Source organism: Penaeus vannamei, chromosome 2, assembly GCF_042767895.1.
Source record: "Penaeus vannamei isolate JL-2024 chromosome 2, ASM4276789v1, whole genome shotgun sequence".
Classification (NCBI taxonomy): domain Eukaryota; kingdom Metazoa; phylum Arthropoda; class Malacostraca; order Decapoda; family Penaeidae; genus Penaeus; species Penaeus vannamei.
This window is the reverse complement of record NC_091550.1, coordinates 3,040,302-3,057,801: the sequence shown is the minus strand read 5'-3', so window position 1 is coordinate 3,057,801 and position 17,500 is coordinate 3,040,302. Positions and strand designations below refer to the sequence as shown.

At 35.4% G+C, this 17,500-nt stretch overlaps 1 protein-coding gene across 3 annotated transcripts in view; it reads left to right on the top strand.

Annotated features, from left to right (window-relative positions):
* pds5 (cohesin associated factor B pds5) overlaps window positions 1-17,500 on the top strand; it is a 69,490-nt gene that overhangs the window by 23,161 nt on the left and 28,829 nt on the right. For all 3 annotated transcript variants that reach the window (XM_070128514.1, XM_070128520.1, XM_070128524.1), the window contains exons 3-23: window positions 1,022-1,171; window positions 1,625-1,809; window positions 1,932-2,139; window positions 2,258-2,383; window positions 2,642-2,775; window positions 3,024-3,161; window positions 3,451-3,559; window positions 3,835-3,986; window positions 5,669-6,053; window positions 6,279-6,500; window positions 6,643-6,784; window positions 7,321-7,472; window positions 7,585-7,710; window positions 8,194-8,447; window positions 9,288-9,411; window positions 9,842-10,061; window positions 10,234-10,496; window positions 10,688-10,826; window positions 11,069-11,214; window positions 12,499-12,722; window positions 12,899-12,928. In XM_070128514.1, the coding sequence (XP_069984615.1) occupies window positions 1,022-1,171; window positions 1,625-1,809; window positions 1,932-2,139; window positions 2,258-2,383; window positions 2,642-2,775; window positions 3,024-3,161; window positions 3,451-3,559; window positions 3,835-3,986; window positions 5,669-6,053; window positions 6,279-6,500; window positions 6,643-6,784; window positions 7,321-7,472; window positions 7,585-7,710; window positions 8,194-8,447; window positions 9,288-9,411; window positions 9,842-10,061; window positions 10,234-10,496; window positions 10,688-10,826; window positions 11,069-11,214; window positions 12,499-12,722; window positions 12,899-12,928 (3,629 nt within the window). The remainder of the gene's footprint in view (window positions 1-1,021; window positions 1,172-1,624; window positions 1,810-1,931; window positions 2,140-2,257; window positions 2,384-2,641; window positions 2,776-3,023; window positions 3,162-3,450; window positions 3,560-3,834; window positions 3,987-5,668; window positions 6,054-6,278; window positions 6,501-6,642; window positions 6,785-7,320; window positions 7,473-7,584; window positions 7,711-8,193; window positions 8,448-9,287; window positions 9,412-9,841; window positions 10,062-10,233; window positions 10,497-10,687; window positions 10,827-11,068; window positions 11,215-12,498; window positions 12,723-12,898; window positions 12,929-17,500) is intronic.

Here is a 17,500-nt window from a genome sequence, read left to right as displayed (position 1 = left end):
TGTTTCACCTGTTTACCCTTTTCCTTGATTTTGTTATATTTTCTAGTAATTAACACTGCTGTTTGTAATGTCAATTGCAATATAGTAATTACAATGTTTGCAAAAAAAAAAAAAAACACTATCAACAGCAATAGTATTAGTAAAAAAAACTTTTCCCCCTAAATCAAAGAAAGGTGAGGTCACAAGATCTACTAATTGACTCCTTTATGGCTAAGCACTGACAGAGCCATCTGTGTGCAGAGACATTTAACAAGACAATACTAAAGTGAATGCAACATTTGTCCGGGGGCATTGGGTTAATCCGGATGCTTCACTGCCATCATGTGGCCCAAAATACAGGCATTAGGCTTGCTTGAGCAGCCACTGGAAGGAGTGCACAGCTTCTAGTTTTTGTGGTGACAAAATTCCATGACTCCCCCTTTTTAATGTCATTTTTTCTCATTCTGTCTATATTTGTCATTTGTTTTGCTTTATCCAGATGATGATAGACTTTTCCTTTCACAGACTCCATGTCATCTCTCTATATAGTCCATAACACAGTGGAGTAATAATAACAACATGTAAAATTTTGATATTTGTGTCATTTATAAGATTTTTCGTAATATTCAGTTCTCTGTAATACAGCCTGATTCGTGAAATACATGGAAATGTTCTTCTCTCGAGAGCTGGTGCTTACCCAGTCATAGCCCATGGATTGTACATTCCACACTCGTTTACCTATGGAAATAATGCAAAGGCCCCTTCTTAAACGCAAATGAGTCTCATTGCTCTCCAAGAGCTTGATGCACTCATGGCAAATAATTCCTGTCACCCTGACCTTTAGCTGAAATGTTCATGAAGGCAAATTTGTGACGCCCCAACTCACACCCAAATTTTCTCATGGGGGCATGTACACCTCATCCACCCCTCAAACCAATTTATGTGGATCATAGGGGTTAATATTTAGAGGTTGAACTTGATCTTGAAATTTATTTATCTTGCAATTGCAGTTAAACATATTTTCTTTTCTTTTCCTTTGCAGGAGTATGTTCCACTTGCTATGCACATTGCAGATGATTTCTTCTTGTCATATCCAAGTCGTGATGTCCAGCTGCTCATAGCATGCTGTATTGCAGACGTTTTAAGAGTGTATGCACCAGAAGCACCCTATAAGGACCCTGGTCAAGTAAAGGTGAGCCAGTTTTCTGGAAGGTATCAAATGAAATTGTATATGATTAGTATTATTATATATATATATATATATATATATATGTATATATATATATATATATATATATATATATATATATATATATATATATATTATGTATGTTTTTTTTGGGGGGTGAGGGGGTGGGACGGGTGGGGGGTAGGTGTTGGCAGATGCCATCATGTATATGTATTTTTTTCTTTTGTCTTATTCTGAAAAAAATACTCATACTTGATAAAAACAATAGCTGAGGTAAATAAACAAGTAACAAGGTAAGTAATTTGCTTTATAATTATTTACTTTTACCTTTAGAATTTAGTTACCTTGACCATTTTGCCTGTCTGTGAACCAAAACCTGTTTTGTTAACCAAGATAACTGTTTATTTGATTGTCGTCTTTGTGATGAAATAGTAGTAATTTAGAATATCTTGTCAGACCCTCTTCATGTTCCTGATCAAACAACTGGGAGGATTGAAAGACCCAAAGGACCCTGCCTTTAAGCGCTACTTTTACCTTCTTGAAAACTTAGCATATGTTAAATCATTCAACATGTGCTTTGAGCTGGAAGATTGCCAAGAAATCTTCTGCAAACTTTTCAAACTTATGTTCAATATAGTCAAGTAAGTATTGTGGTTGGCATATTTGTTTTTGTATCCTATGATTTTTTAAACTGAATTTTGAATTCACAGATATGGTCTTACTTTTTCTTTTTATTTATGCTTACAAAAAATTCTTTTGACAGTGATGAACACAGTGGAAAAGTTAAGTCTTTTATGCTAGACGTCCTGTGTCCGCTTATCAATGAAAGCGATGTTGTCTCCAATGATTTGCTGGATATTATTTTATCAAATGTCTTAGAGCCAGCTAAATCACAAAGGAAGAACGCTTATCAGTTGGCCAAAGACCTGGTGGTTAAGTGTTCTGACACACTTGAGCCCTACATTCAAGCTGTAAGTAGTTTTTTCCTTTTTTTGTGATATATAGATATTTGGAAGTAAGTTGTAATTGATTCTATATGTTGTTATGCATATGCTGCTATCATTTATTAACTGTGAGAAACTTTTGCAGTTCTTCAACCATGTGCTCATATTAGGTCGGGAAGAGAAGACTTTGACCATCTCTCAGAAAGTTTATGATCTCATATATGAACTGAATCACATTTGCCCATCAGTGCTACTTGCAGTTTTGCCACAGGTGTGTATATCCTCTTTATGGTTTAGGAATGTGATGTTAGTTTTATAAATATTTCATTTTGCTATTTCAGAGAATTCTGTGTATTCATACTTTATGAAGCTTGATTATGAATATATATTTTGATCTTCATGAATAAGACAGAAATAGCAATATATACTCCTGAAAAAAAAGTAAAGGTGAAAATGTTCATATTTATCTAGTAAATTATCAGTCCTGTTGACTAGAAATAAATGTCTGAGTCCCCATTTATGATTTTAGTTGGAGTTTAAACTGAAGAGTTCTGATGAAGAGGAACGGTATGGCTCTGTCTCCTTGTTGGCTCGCATGTTTTCTGAGAAGGACTCGACACTGGCACTTAACCATAAGCAACTATGGACAGCTTTCTTGGGAAGGTACGAGTAAAATTTCCTTCAGTGAGAGTGTAGCAATTGCTACCCAAAATCAAATAGAATTGTGAAAGCATCAAATGCATTTATAATGAGATGCTGCTTTTGTAAAGATGTGTAGATGTAATTTTTATTTTGAAGCATCGTTTAGAATATAAGTTGCATAGGGTAACTTAGCCACGATATTGATATAAGTACATGTATATGTTCTTGTACTTTTATTGACATAAGTTGTTTCTTTTCCTTTTTTACAGATTTAATGATATTAGCATAAAAATAAGAACAAAATGTGTACAGTATTCTATGCACTTCTTACTGAATCATCCACTCCTACGCAAAGACATCACAGACACATTAAAGTTAAGACAACACGACTCAGAAGAGAGTGTAAGGTGAGTGGTTTTTGAAGGCTGTCGTATTGAAGTTGAGTTTGTTCTTGTTTCTAAGAGGAAAATATTCAAGTAAGGGAGTAATTTTATATGGCTGCTGCTATTTTTTGTTATTTGTTACTGTTATGGTTATTTATTATTATTATTATTATTATTATTATTATTATTATTATTATTATTATTATTATTGTTCTAAATACTAAATGTTGACATGCTTCAATGTTTGACTTTAATGATCTTATACAGGATATAAATAGATGTACAAAATTTACATACAGGTATTCTTTTTCAGGTATGAGGTTGTAATGGCCATTGTTACAACTGCAAAGAAAGATTTTAGCATTGTCTCTGACAGTGAAGACCTTCTTAATTTTGTTAAAGAGAGAACACTAGATAAAAAGGTAATTATTATTGAAAAATATTCAATTGGAAAGTTCCTGTTTTAGAAACCTTTTTATACACAAGGAAATGTGACCACATTTTTTATGGATATCTTGCTGTGATACATATATTTTATATTTATATTTTGTATTGTATATCCATTTATGTATTTTGTCCAGTTACATATCACTCATACACGTTATTGGTTGTGATTTATGAAATGATAATGTCTTCTGTTGCAAAGAGTAATGCTTCTTATTTTCTTTTTGAAACTAAATCTATTTTTTTATATCAGTTCAAGATTAGAAAAGAAGCAATGTGTGGATTGGCAATGATTTACAAGAAACACCTGAATAGTCCAGATGTTCCACCGGCAACACGTCATGCTGTAACGTGGATCAAAGACAAGATTCTTCATGGATATTATATGACAAGCATGGACGATAGGTAAGAAGGATGTTGAAAGGAATGAGAATTATTATGAATTTTGATGACGTGTAATATTATTTATATGAAAGCTAGAAATACTGCTTATACTAGAAGGATGATGATCGTCATTGTCATCATCAGTAGTTATTGCCTTCATTATTAATCCTCCTCCTCCTCTCCCTCCTCTCCCTGCTCTGCTTCCTCCTCCTCTTCCTCCTCTGCTTCCTCCTCCTCCTCCTCTGCTTCCTCCTCCTCCTCCTCCTCTCCTTCCTCCTCCTCCTCCTCCTCTCCTTCCTCCTCCTCCTCCTCCTCCTCCTCCTCCTCTTCCTCCTCCTCTTCCTCCTCCTCCTCCTCTCCTTCCTCCTCCTCCTCCTCTCCTTCCTCCTGCTCCTCCTCTCCTTCCTCCTCCTCCTCCTCTCCTTCCTCCTCCTCTTCCTCCTCTGCTTCCTCCTCCTCTCCCTCCTCCTCCTCCTCCTCCTCCTCCTCCCTGCTCTGCTTCCTCCTTCTTCCTCTTCTGCTTCCTCCTCCTCTTCCTCCTCTGCTTCCTCCTTCCTCCTCTTCTGCTTCCTCTTCCTCTTCCTCTTCCTCTTCCTCTCCTTCCTCCTCCTCCTCCTCTTCCTCTCCTTCTTCCTCCTCCTCTCCTTCCTCCTCCTCCTCCTCTCCTTCCTCCTGCTCCTCCTCTCCTTCTTCCTCCTCCTCCTCTCCTTCCTCCTCCTCCTCCCCTTCCCCCTCCACCTCCTCCTCTCCTTCCTCCTGCTCCTCCTCTCCTTCGTCCTCCTCCTCCTCTCCTTCCTCCTGCTCCTCCTCTCCTTCCTCCTGCTCCTCCTCTCCTTCCTCCTGCTCCTCCTCTCCTTCCTGCTGCTCCTCCTCTCCTTCCTCCTGCTCCTCCTCTCCTTCCTCCTGCTCCTCCTCTCCCTCCTCCTCCTCCTCTGCTTCCTCCTCCTCTCCTACTTTCTCCACCTCCTCCTCTCCTCTTCTCCTTCCTCCTCTCCTTCTCCCTCCTCTCCTCCTCCTTCTCTCCTCTTCTCCTTCCTCCTCCTCCTCTCCTTCTTCCTCCTCCTCTTCCTCCTCTGCTTCCTCCTCCTCCTCCTCTGCTTCCTCCTCCTCCTCCTCTCCCTCCTCTGCTTCCTCCTCCTCTCCCTCCTCTGCTTCCTCCTCCTCCTCCTCCTCCCTGCTCTGCTTCCTCCTCTTCCTCCTCTGCTTCCTCTCCTTCCTCCTCCTCCTCTCCTTCCTCCTCCTCCTCTCCTTCCTCCTCCTCCTCTCCTTCCTCCTCCTCCTCCTCCTCCTCCACTACCCTCGGCGCCCTCCTCCTCCTCCTCCTCCTCCTCCTCCTCCTCCTCCTCTCCTTCCGCCTCCTCCTCCTCCTCTCCTTCCGCCTCCTCCTCCTCCTCTCCTTCTGCCTCCTCCTCCTCCTCTCCTTCCGCCTCCTCCTCCACCTCTCCTTCCGCCTCCTCCTCCTCTTCCTTTTCTCCTTCTGCCTCCTCATCCTAATCCTCATTCTCATCCTCATCCTCATCCTCATCCTTCTCCTCCTCCTCTCGTACCTTTTAGCTTATCAATTTGCCTTGTGTTTTTAACTCTCCTGCTATTGCTCTCTTTGTTTATTGGAATTTCAAACATACAAGTGTAGTGTTATGTAATCTCTTGGTTATTTTGTAGCCACAGGTCCAAATTATCTCTAAGACTTTAATTTCTTTCAGATTACTAGTAGAACGTCTCCTGAACACTTGTTTGGTACCATATCAGCTGCCTCCAGAAGATCGAATGAAGAAACTTTTCTATCTTTATGCTACCATTGATGACAATGCTTCCAAGGCCTTTATAGAACTCCAGAAACATCAGTTAGCTGTAAGGAAGAATGTTGCAGAGCTTATTGAGCTACATCGGAAACCTCAGGATGAAGAGAGGGATCGTGAAATAGCATACCGCTTGGGACATCTCACCAAGTTCCTTCCTGATCCACTGAAGGTGCAAGAGTTTCTTAGAAAGTTTTCACAACACCTCAATAGTGATTCTCAGTTGTTATCACTGATGGAAACTGTTGTTAGTCACGATGTATCCTGCAAAGATAGTGTTGATGCTGTTGTAAGTTGACAAACTACTGCATTTTTTCTTTGAATATATGGTTTAGATTTTTAAGATGATCATTGATACATCTGATTGTTTTACTTTTTTTTTTTTTTTTTTTTATCTACTTATTTACTTTTCCTTGAAAAAATAACTGGATAAGAAACCTGTGCTCTATTTGACATACTTCAAAAGTCTTGTTTGGAAGTGCAGAGAAGACTATTTTGTGTCTCTTCATTTCAGACCCAAATACTAAAGAAATTAGGACAGCCAGTAATGACCAATTTGTACTACAACACTATCAAGATGTTGCTAGAACGGGTTTCAAGTGTGATGGTAGACAGGGTAGCACTTGAGGCTTTAGTTAGCATGGTAGAAGGTGCACTGAATGGGGATCCAACAATTTTGGATACACTCAACCTTACTTCTGATATTGCAACAGAGAAGGGATTGAAGTTATTGTTTGTAAGTAATCTTTTGACTGTGTGTTTTTGTATGTGTATGAGATAGTAGCAGATAACCATATGCATGATTTTTATCAAACTTTTGTGGTGATATGTGTTTTTGGAGAAGGACAGATTTATTATCTGTTTGAAAAATCTTTCAGGTTTTGTCGTTTGTGTATCCTTCACACTTCCTGCATCAGGACATCTTGACACGTCTTATTTCTCTCCTCAATGTGCCAAACACAGCCATCTCCCCACCAGTTCTAGCAGTTCTAACATGTATTGGCAAATATAAACCAATAGGTAAGTGAGACTTGTACTATCCTTTTCACAACAAATCCATACTCGAATGAACATTGTGATTCCAACCGTCTTTATTGTTTTCACTGACTATCCCTGAATATAACTTGTAAAGTTGATAATTACTGGACTAATTCTTCTAACAATATTTTTAGTAAAGAATGGAGAATATTTAAGTTGTGTTTTATGTTTTCTTGGGCCTTTGACATTTACATTTGATCACTGTTGATCACTGTTTTGTGTTAGATGAAAAAGCCCTTATATATATGTATGTATATTTTTTCTTTGTTTTTCTTTTTCCTTTCATTTTTATTTCTTATTTCTTTCTTTCTATTTTTCTTTATTTATTTCTTTGAGAGTGTCATTATAGCTAAGAGGCTTATTTTATGTAAAGATTACTTTCAGTGCTTTTGGTTTATTGATAATGTGTATGGTATTTATACTGATGGTCTAACTACATTTGTTTCCTATTATTAATTTAGTGGTTTGTGATTGCATTATGTTGAAAATGTAACTAAAACGACAACTTACTCTTTCAGGTGAGCTGTACCCAGAGCTAGCATCAGTACTTATTCCAGTATGTCAACAGTTTGCCTGCTCAGGCACTCCAAAGCAAGCCAAGCATGCTGTACGTTGCCTTCACACAAATTGCACCTCAGATGCAGATGAAGTGTTTGAGAAGATATTAGAGGTAAGTGAGCAAAACTTCCGTGAGAAACTGTTGTGGCAAGTTACTTGATTTTTTGAAGGTTGTTCTTGAGAAGAGTTTGGATGATTGACAAAATGTTTTCTTTCCCCCCCAGAAAATAAAGGAGCAGTTAACGTTTGATTCTCCACACTTCAGAACTTCAGTCGTGTCTTTAGGTCACATAGCATTCAACATGCCAGATAGATTCCTAATCCCTATTAAAAATATAGTATCAAGAAAGGTAAGTTTCCTTTTGTTGTCAACTTGTATTTTGGTTTATTGTGATTTCAGAATTTATGGAAAAGCATTCTCACTTCTCCTTTTTCGTTCTTCCTCTTCTCTCCCCTTATTCTCTCCTTTTCTCTTTTTCCATTCATTTCTCTCCTCTTTTTCCCTGTCATTTCTCTCCTCCCTTTTCCTTTCTTTCTTTCTTTTATCCTTTCCTTTCTCTTCTCCCTCTCATGTTTTTCCCCTTTTCTTTCCCCTTTCTCTTCTCTCCTTTCTTCTCTCCTCTCCTATCACCTCTCCCCTCCCCTCCCCTCCCTTCTATCTTCTATCTTCTGCCTTCTCCCCTCTCCCCTCTCCCCTCCTCTCCTCTCCTCTCCTCTCTCCCCTCACTCCTCTCCTCTCTCCCCTCACTCCTCTCCTCTCCTCTCCTAACCATCTCTCTCCTTGCCCCCATGTTATTTCTAGTTAGTTCTTATTTGGCTTTCATTGCTTTCAGATTGTAAAAGAGTTATTAATGCGCAACCAAACCCCTGCACATACTCCTGGCCCAGTCACCTCAGAGGAACCAGAAGAATGGGTAGAGGAAGAGGAACTCACAGAGGAATCATCAGTCAAAATGGAGGGCATTAAGATGATGGCTCGGTGGTTGCTAGGCCTCAAATCTGATGTTATCTCTGCCCAAAAAACCTTCCGTATGCTAAATGCCTTTATTCTCCACAAGGGTGACCTTCTTGAGACTGGAAAGATGTTGTAAGTTTTGTGATTTTCAGCATTGCTTGAGAGTGAGTCAGTGAGAGATTGAGAGTGTGCATGGGTGCGTGTGTGTGTATGTGTGTGTACGTATTTTCTTTCTGTTGTCTAGGTTGAGATATAGATGCTGTGAATACAGACATTACTCAATTTTATTTTAGTATTAGATTATATATGTAAACAGTCTATGGCAGTTATCAGTGACTATATTGCAGAAGAACTTTCACATGTGTGATGCAGTATATGAGAAGTAGTTAAAAAATGATCAGGTTTGTTTGTGATGTTTGGAAAGTTAGTTAAGATAACACAGACAATGCCAACCAGTTCTGATTTCCTAATAAAAGTCAGTGTAACTAACTAGTTTGAAATATTTTTACTTGACATATTTTATTATTGTAACTCTTATTTGCCTTAAGTAACAAAATATTCATTGAGATAAGTGATAACAGTTTCATAATCATCCTTGATACCATCTTCAGGTCTCAAGATGGAATCAAGGACAATTCCGAAAGTGTTGTCTCACCAATTTCAATAAATCTAGTTTGTGCATTGCAGGTTTTTCTACCATAGTATCAACATGGTAGAGAGTTTTTTCTTTCAACAAAAGATTCTTTTAAAGTTCTTTATTAAAACCATTGTTATGAACATTGCATAACCTGATGGAAGAGTTTTTTCCCCCTTTATAAATTAGTTCTCCGATTGTATGAAGACATACATTTTCCTTTGCCTTGGTATAAGCACCATTGTGTTTAAAGTATAGTTGTATGTTAAATGTGAGATGAATTATGGAGATTACTAATAACCTTTACCAATGTCTTTATATCTTTTTGTGTCTTCCAGAAAATCTGAAATGGCCCATTTAAGACTGTCGTCTGGTGCTGCGATGCTTAAAATCTGTGAACAGAAAGGAGTTGGTGATCAGTTTACCTCGGAGCAGTTTTACAATCTCTCTCTCCTTATGAATGTAAGCAAGAAGTATTCTAAACTGGGGAGAATATGGTTAATGACAATTTAGGGTGGTGTTCAAATGATAGTACTTATGAACATATTTCTGTAGCTAAAAGGGACAATTAACCCACTGGCAAGACATACAGTTGGCTGGATGTGTACCTGTTCAACACCTGTTTTTGTTGGACAGTAGAAGGAACAACTTCCATTTACTTTCTCAGACTATAGCTTGAGTGTATTGAAGCATAAGGTTCCTGTGACATAAGAGTTTGGATCAAATGATTAAAACATTACTGGAAAATGTATGTGTGGAATATTATTCATGAAATACACAATATGTGGAGGAGTATAAGCCATCACTTTTTCTGAACTAGAACTGTGCTTTTTTTTTAAATGAAGAGCTTGTCACTTGTGTGATAATACTGATATTAGAAATTTGCTTTTAGGATGAGTGTCCACAAGTCAGAGAACGGTTTGCCATCAAGCTTCACAAAGGTTTAGCAAGAGGAATTCCACATAAGTGCCTGCCTCTTGACTTTATGGGATTTTATGCCCTTGCTGGTCTTGAGTCTGACAGACAGTTGCGTGGTGCTGTAAGACAGTACATGATTGCTGATATTAATAAGAGGAGAGAATATATCAGATCTATCACCATGTCTGGGGGAAGTAAGTATTTCAGTCATTATTTCTTCCTTGTGTATATATATATTTTTTTTCTCCCACTCCAATTAGAATTATTCAGGACTCATAAGATAGTTGACAAAATATTGTTTTGAAAGTGAAATTACTGGTATTAAAAATTATGGTGTATTTTATTCTCTGATTTGTTTATTTACAGGTGAAAAGGCATCAAGTCAGCTACCACACATTATGCCTGATTACATGCTAGTATTTGCAGTACCTTTGTTGGCACATCACCCAGAATTTACAGATCCTAGTGATGTGTCACAGCTGACACGGATTCGGTCCTGTCTGTGGTTTATCTTGGAACCTCTAATGACCAAGAATGATGCCTACTGCTTTGGATTCTACAAGGCATTGATTGAGCAGATGAAGAACCACAAAGATGCTGTTAAACCAGAAGATGAGCTAACTAATCAGGTATGATAGTGATTCAGAGGGGTATGCAATTTGTTTGGAATCGTGTGATAGCCATATATGTAGGAAATTCTTGGAATGAGACATTTGAAGTTATAGTTGATATAAGTATGAATATTGAGAAATCATGGTTGAAATCAGAGGTTGAAAACTTTCAAAATGATCTAAATGTTCTTTCTTTCTTTTTGTTTCAGAAACTATGGGCTGTATGTGATTTAGCAATGGGTCTTATTTTATCTAAAACTACTAGCTTTGAAATGAAGGAATTCCCATCAGATCCCCGAATACCTCCGATGTATTTCAAAAAGCACGAGGATCCAAACTTTGTAAATGGTGAGTAACAAGACATTTTGTTAGTGTCAGGTATTTCATGAAGTGTGAGAATTTTATTAACTAGTGTAGGGTTAATAAATTTGGTCTGTGGAGTGGAGTTATGACTACATAGATTTGTTCCAGTGAATTTGTGAACTTTAGGATTTATATGGTATTGTCCTATTTTTGCAGTCTGTTGTCTAATTGAAAAAAATCATACATAAGTGAATGATTTTTAATTTGTGTAAACCTTTCTTTTTTAGTCAAATCGTACCTTCCGCTGGAGCTCCAGGTGACAGCACCCAAAGGATCCACTAAAGTACTGACTGGAGTGACCAAAAAGGTGTCCAATTCAATGGTCGTTTTGAAACCAAACACTCAAATGCACAGTCCACAAGACAGAAGCAAGGTAAGTTTGGACATACAATGCTCTTTAGGGTATCAATTTTAGATGTTCTTCTCAATCTATGAATATTCCTGCTATTACCTTAGTTAGGTTTGTTCTTAAAACAAAATATGGTTTAGATGGTTATGGGCTGTGGTTTTCAAACTTTTTAAACCCCCACTACTGGTATAGCTGTAGACATATATCTGCTTTTAGATTTTGTCATTGGTTTTGAAAGTTTAGGTTGAGAAAGACTAACAGAGATTGTCTATTGAGTAAGATGGTGATGTGTGGTATGTTTTCTTGTTTTATCTTTCATGCTACATAGGACACAACAACATCCAGCAGCATAGACCTGCCTGTCCATAAGGAGGTCAAGGTAAAAAAAGCCTGTAGCATATAAGAGGGCCATTGGGTGTGTGGAGTGGATTTCAAAATTAAAAGTAGATAAGAAAAACAAGCCTGTGTAGTGAAAGCATTTAGCAAAAATATAATGAAGTTTAATTTCAGATTTCATATGATTTAGAGTAACCTAGAATTATTACAATCTCACCACCCTACTTGCATTGGTTTGTTATGTCAGCTGTTGTAGTACCTGTTTAGAAGAACAAAACAACAGAAACATAGAAAAAAAAATGCAGTAAAGTAATGTAAAAGGATTGAATACCAGCAATTCATAGTGATTCTTAGCAACACTTTTATGAAAATAGTAGCATTGAACCTTCAAGTAGCAAAGAGCTGCTAACCAGCTCTTCTGGAGAAGGAAAAGGTTTGCTTTGTATGTATTTCTATGTACTTCACACATAACATTTCTAAGTACTGTAAGCACAACATTATGCACTCAATAGCTTGTACTTGTATTTCATAAAAAAAAGTGAAGCTTTCCCTTACTTTAAGTACCTGTGTCTAATAGTAATGCCAAACAAATAATGTCACTACTATTGGAGAAAGACGAGCTCCGTTTGCTGAGCTGACAGCATGGAGTATGTCATCCATGACATGATATTATGCATCCATGACTGAAGGGTTTAAACAATCCATGAAAGATAGAGGGAAGAAAGAAAAAACAGTAGGAAGAAAGAGAAATGAAAAAGTGAAAACAGGGAGGAAATAAGGAATTGGATGAGAAGGTAGAAATATTAGAGATTCAAGATAGGTCATGGGAAAAGAGGAAGAAAGCTTATAGTATGATTTGCTAATTGACAGGGGAAATGGAAGATAAAAAAAAGTGTGATTGTTAGTGAAAAAATTTAATATTTTGTACTGATTTAAGATTTTATTAACTGATTTAATATTTTTCTTGTCTAGGATGACAGTAGTATGATGGAGGATTCAAATAATGTAACAAATAACCGAAAACGAGGACGCAGTGGTTATGACATTGAAGATGATTTAGAGGATGAGGAGGACAGCACAACCCTTAGCAGTGTGTTGCCGACACCAAGTGCCCCATCTGCATCATCAACGGGACCTGCTAGCAAGAAAGGAAGACTTGGGGGAAATCTCACTGCTCCAGCCAATAGGATTAGTAGGTGAGAATCCTTGCATATATTTTTTAACAGATATTTTGGTTGGTGATGGATGATACAATCTGCAAAATTTAAAGAAATTAATTTCCCAACTCAAAATTTATTTAAGCATTATATTTTACTGTAAACTGTGGTATGTGAAAAGTATGTAAATGAAACTTTTTTCTTTTCTTTTACAGTTATCTTCAGAAAGAAACTAATGGGAAGACGTGAGTAACCTATCCTACAGCAAGCTTACAAAGATATTGTTACCAGGGTGCAGAATGGTTGTAGTTTTGCATAGCGTACTATGGTAGGAGTGTGACAAAATCCTATATAAACTATTTGTCCCCTGTTCAGGGGTAAGGCAGAAATAGTTTCCATACCAAAGTTTTAAGTATATACTTGGTGACAATTCAGGTGAGCAGTGTATGTTGATCTCTAGACCAGCAGAGGGGTTGGTTCACTTGGTCACAGGTATTGTACATAAGTGTTGCAGAAAGCTGCAAGACTAAAGATGAGGCTGTATATGTGAATTTTGAGTGATTGGTGGGTTTTATGGTGAGAAAAGGACCATGGATCATTGCAATATCTATGATTGGGTAGGGGAGAGGAGTATAACATTGTATTCATATTTGAAATATGGTCATGGGTATTATCTTCCACTGACATCATTTTCTGCACCTCATTTACACTGTGAAGTTCTGAATAATTCAAATATGCTTGGTATTAAACAACTTCAAAGTGATATTGGGTATTGATGCTAATTTTGAGTTTATTCAAGGTAATGAATCATTATGGTCACTGCTATTGTAGTAATGATGATGAAAGTTATTATTATTATTAGTTTTATTTTTTTATTATTATTATTTTATTTATTATTATAATTTTTTTTTATTATTATTATCATTATTATTATTGTTATTTTTTATTATTTTGTTTTTTCTATTACTATTGCTAATACTGTTATTATTTGTTATTAGTATTATTATTAATATTATTATTATTGTTATTATCATTATTATTGTTGTAATTTTTATTGATATTATTATCATTATTATTGTTATAATTGTTATTATTGTTATTACTTTTATTAGTATATTATCTTAAAATAAATTTTTGAATTAAGCTGAATTTCCTGATTGATTTTTATTATCAGTTGATATTAACATAATAGATTATTATTATATATTATAATCATTATTATTATTATTATTATTATTATTATTATTATTGGTTGTTTTGATTTTCTGTTAGTTGTAGTACTAATAGTATTTGTATCATTATTATTAATTTTATTCATCATCAGTAGAAACAGTAGCAGTATTCTTAGTAACTATTAGGACAATAATTATCCTTATTGTAGAATTATTATTACTTGAATCATCATCGTCATCAACTTTTGTCATGATCTCTGTTATTACAAGCCATGTTATTTTTGCTATTATTTTTATGACTGTAGTGACTTGTTTTTGTATTTATTAAATTTTTTGTTTATTTGTTTATTATTTTTTATGACTTTTAAGGCAGTGCTATTGGTGGAAATTTAGACTTTTCATATATTAGTGTTAACTCTTCCATAAAGAGCCACATCTGGAATCACCTGTGTTAGGCAGTAATTTCCTCCCTGATGCATTGTGATAATTTTGTTTCAAATGCTGTTAAGAAACTTGCTATTGATGGGGGAAATGGTGAATTTGGACTTGTGTTAAAGATAAATTAAAGATATTATGGAGATGGAATAAACAGGACTGTGAGTTCTACTGAGTTGTTAAGGTACTTCTGTATATGACTTCAATATTTTGAAAGTTTCAGATGTATTGAAAAGGTGAATATCGATAAATGAATACTATTTTGTAAAATAGAAAATAAAAAATACAGCCACCATTAATATTACAAATATAAGTTGCAAGAAAAGCAAAGTTTATTTTATATTGTTCGAATTATGTATATTTTTTTCTCTTAATTGAATTGACTACCATCATCATCATCATCATTATTATTACGGTATTTATATCCACATCACTTTCACGTCTGTCATCATTGTTGCCTTTTCTGTCATCAGCATCATTCCACAGTTTATTGATAGTATTTTTATTGATTAGCTGCTATTCTATCATTATCAATCTCCACGTATGGTAAGGTGATGTTTTTGATAATGACAGAGTAGATGATGAGTTTTAGAGATACAGAAAAATTGTGCTGAAGTAGAAAGTAATCTTGTATGTGTTACAAATTTGTGTTATATGTATAATATTAGTTTCATTTGAGAATAATTTCTATATATACATAAAGATGATGTTTAGAATTGCTTGTTCATTTTGGACAATCATTCTAGGCAAGTTGAACACTGCTGAAATTATACTTACTGCATTATTTTTCTTCTCCTGACTGCAATTTGTACACTTCTTAGGCTAGTGATAACTAGAAGGAATAATGATGGGAAGTGATTTGTTCCTTTTTTTTGAAACACGAAAAAGGCTTCCTGAATTTATATATATTATTAGTAACATGGACTGAGGTTATGTGTAATTAATGATAAGACCTAGGAAAGAATAGCACATTATGTCAGTACTTCTACCTTATATTACCCATCATATGATAATTAGATTGCAATGTGAACCTGTCCTTTGAGGGCAAAGATATTGTATTGGATTGATATGATGTATTTAATAATAGAAAAAAACAAGAGACATCAGAAACAAAGCAGGATATGTTTCTTTTTTTCCACACAGTTACCTAATGCATTCACAGGCTGCAACAGAATTAGGTTTTATGCATATTTGATTGTGATGTATCCAGCTAATCTCTGCCATGCTGTGTTTGTGGTTGTGAGTGTTGGTCATTTGTTTCTTTGTACGTTGAGTTTTGGTATGAGTATTTTTTTCTTAATTGTTTTGTACTTTTTTCTATTTATTTTTAATATACATATTGCATTTTTAAAAGAATATGTTCTTGGATTGAATATAATTTGAATTATTTTTTTATGAATTGAAACATGTCCAGATGAGATGCATCATAATTTTAAGATACATTATTATTAAGAATTTCTTGATTTTATGTTAGAAAGATATGATGCTTAGATCAGCTACAAAGCACTGGCTTTTTGACTGTAATAAAAAAAGAAAAAAAAGGGGTGTAGTGTAAGTGAGGGATATGTTTTGAGGAATTAGCATGTGTGTTGTTGCAATACATAAATGCAAGGTGGTGCAATATAAAGGCAATCATGTTTCATGTTCATTGTGTTCAAACTGGAAATGAATTCAGACACCTTTATTCTATCATTACTGCTCACCAGGTTGTTTTCACCTATTTATTTTTTTTGTATTATTAATCACTGTGCATAAATTTGTATAGATTCATGAATACCCTTTTGATGACTTCCTCTCGCTAAGTTTTCTTGAACAATAGTGTATCAGTGGTGAAAAAAAATTGGTGCGGCATCAGTGATGGATATAGAAATAATTACATCCCAGGAAAACATAAGCAAAAATATTAAACAGTCATGAATTATAATTTCTTTCTCTTTTTCTCTTTTGCTGATTCTCTTTTATTCAGTTTCTTCATTTTCTCTTTTCCTGTGTATCATCTGAGAACAGCCTCACCACAGTATGCATGCTGTGTGAATGGTTGCATATAAGTTTGATTTTCAGTGTGAAATTTGCACTCACTGATGATGAATTGCATTGTTTTTCTATAATTGGGGCAAAAGTATAGTCATGAAATTCATGCTAAGGCCTCATCATATTGAAAGATATTCTTTAAATGTTTTTCACTTTTATTTTTTAATTATATTTGGTTTGACTTAGAATAGATTGTTTACCATGGTAGGTGGCCTTATCCTTTTTGATGGTATAACCAGTGATGTGTTAGCTCAAAAACTATGAGCCAGTACTATGTACGTAATGCACCTTATAAAAGATTATTTTAGGTTGGTAATTCAAATGAAAAAAGATGGCTAAACTCCAATTTTGAAGCTGGAAATCTGGTAAGGGCCTGAATATTACAGAGAGGAAATGGTCAGTTAGAGAATGTTCACTAGTATACATTTGTGTACAGTATTCCCAAGATGCTCACTATTTTATGTATATTAGAATTTAGGTGTATTACCCTTATGGTTTCTGACATTTTTGCACTTGGTAGCAAATGGAACTCTTTAAGTTACAGTTACAGCATGAAGTAAGTGATATTTATGCATTGATATGTTGATATTCTGTGACAAGATGACATTCGTATGCCTTTTATTTTCTTCCCTCAGACAGTCATGTTCATGTATGTCTGTGTTTATGTAAATATATTGGAATAATTCAGTTATGTGTATGAATGATATTTTGTTGGAATGTTCATTCCGTAAACAAGAATGTATATTCATTTTGTTAAAAGATCAAATTGACTGGTAGAAGGTCAATCATCTATGATGGATAAAGATAATTTTGCTATTGTGATGTTTTGGTTTTCCCTTTCACACTGTGTTTTGTTTTGCTAGTTTCTTGTAATTTCTAGCTTCCTCGTATTGTTTCTGTGGCGTATATCATTTGTTTCAATACAGAGTTCTATGATACGAAAGAAAGTGATGTGTGTTTGTCGTTATCCCTTCTAAATGCTTATGTTTGCTATCCTTTTTATTACATTTGTACCATTTGTTGATATCAATGTACTTCGTACTTCTCATAGGTTTTTGTGTGTTCTTGTGATTAATTACTGGAGAAACTTGCAGAACGCATTTCAGCAAATATTCCTTTTAATCTTTTTCCCAATTAACCTGAAATGTTGGTCCTTTTTTTAATTTAAAATTGCTCTGT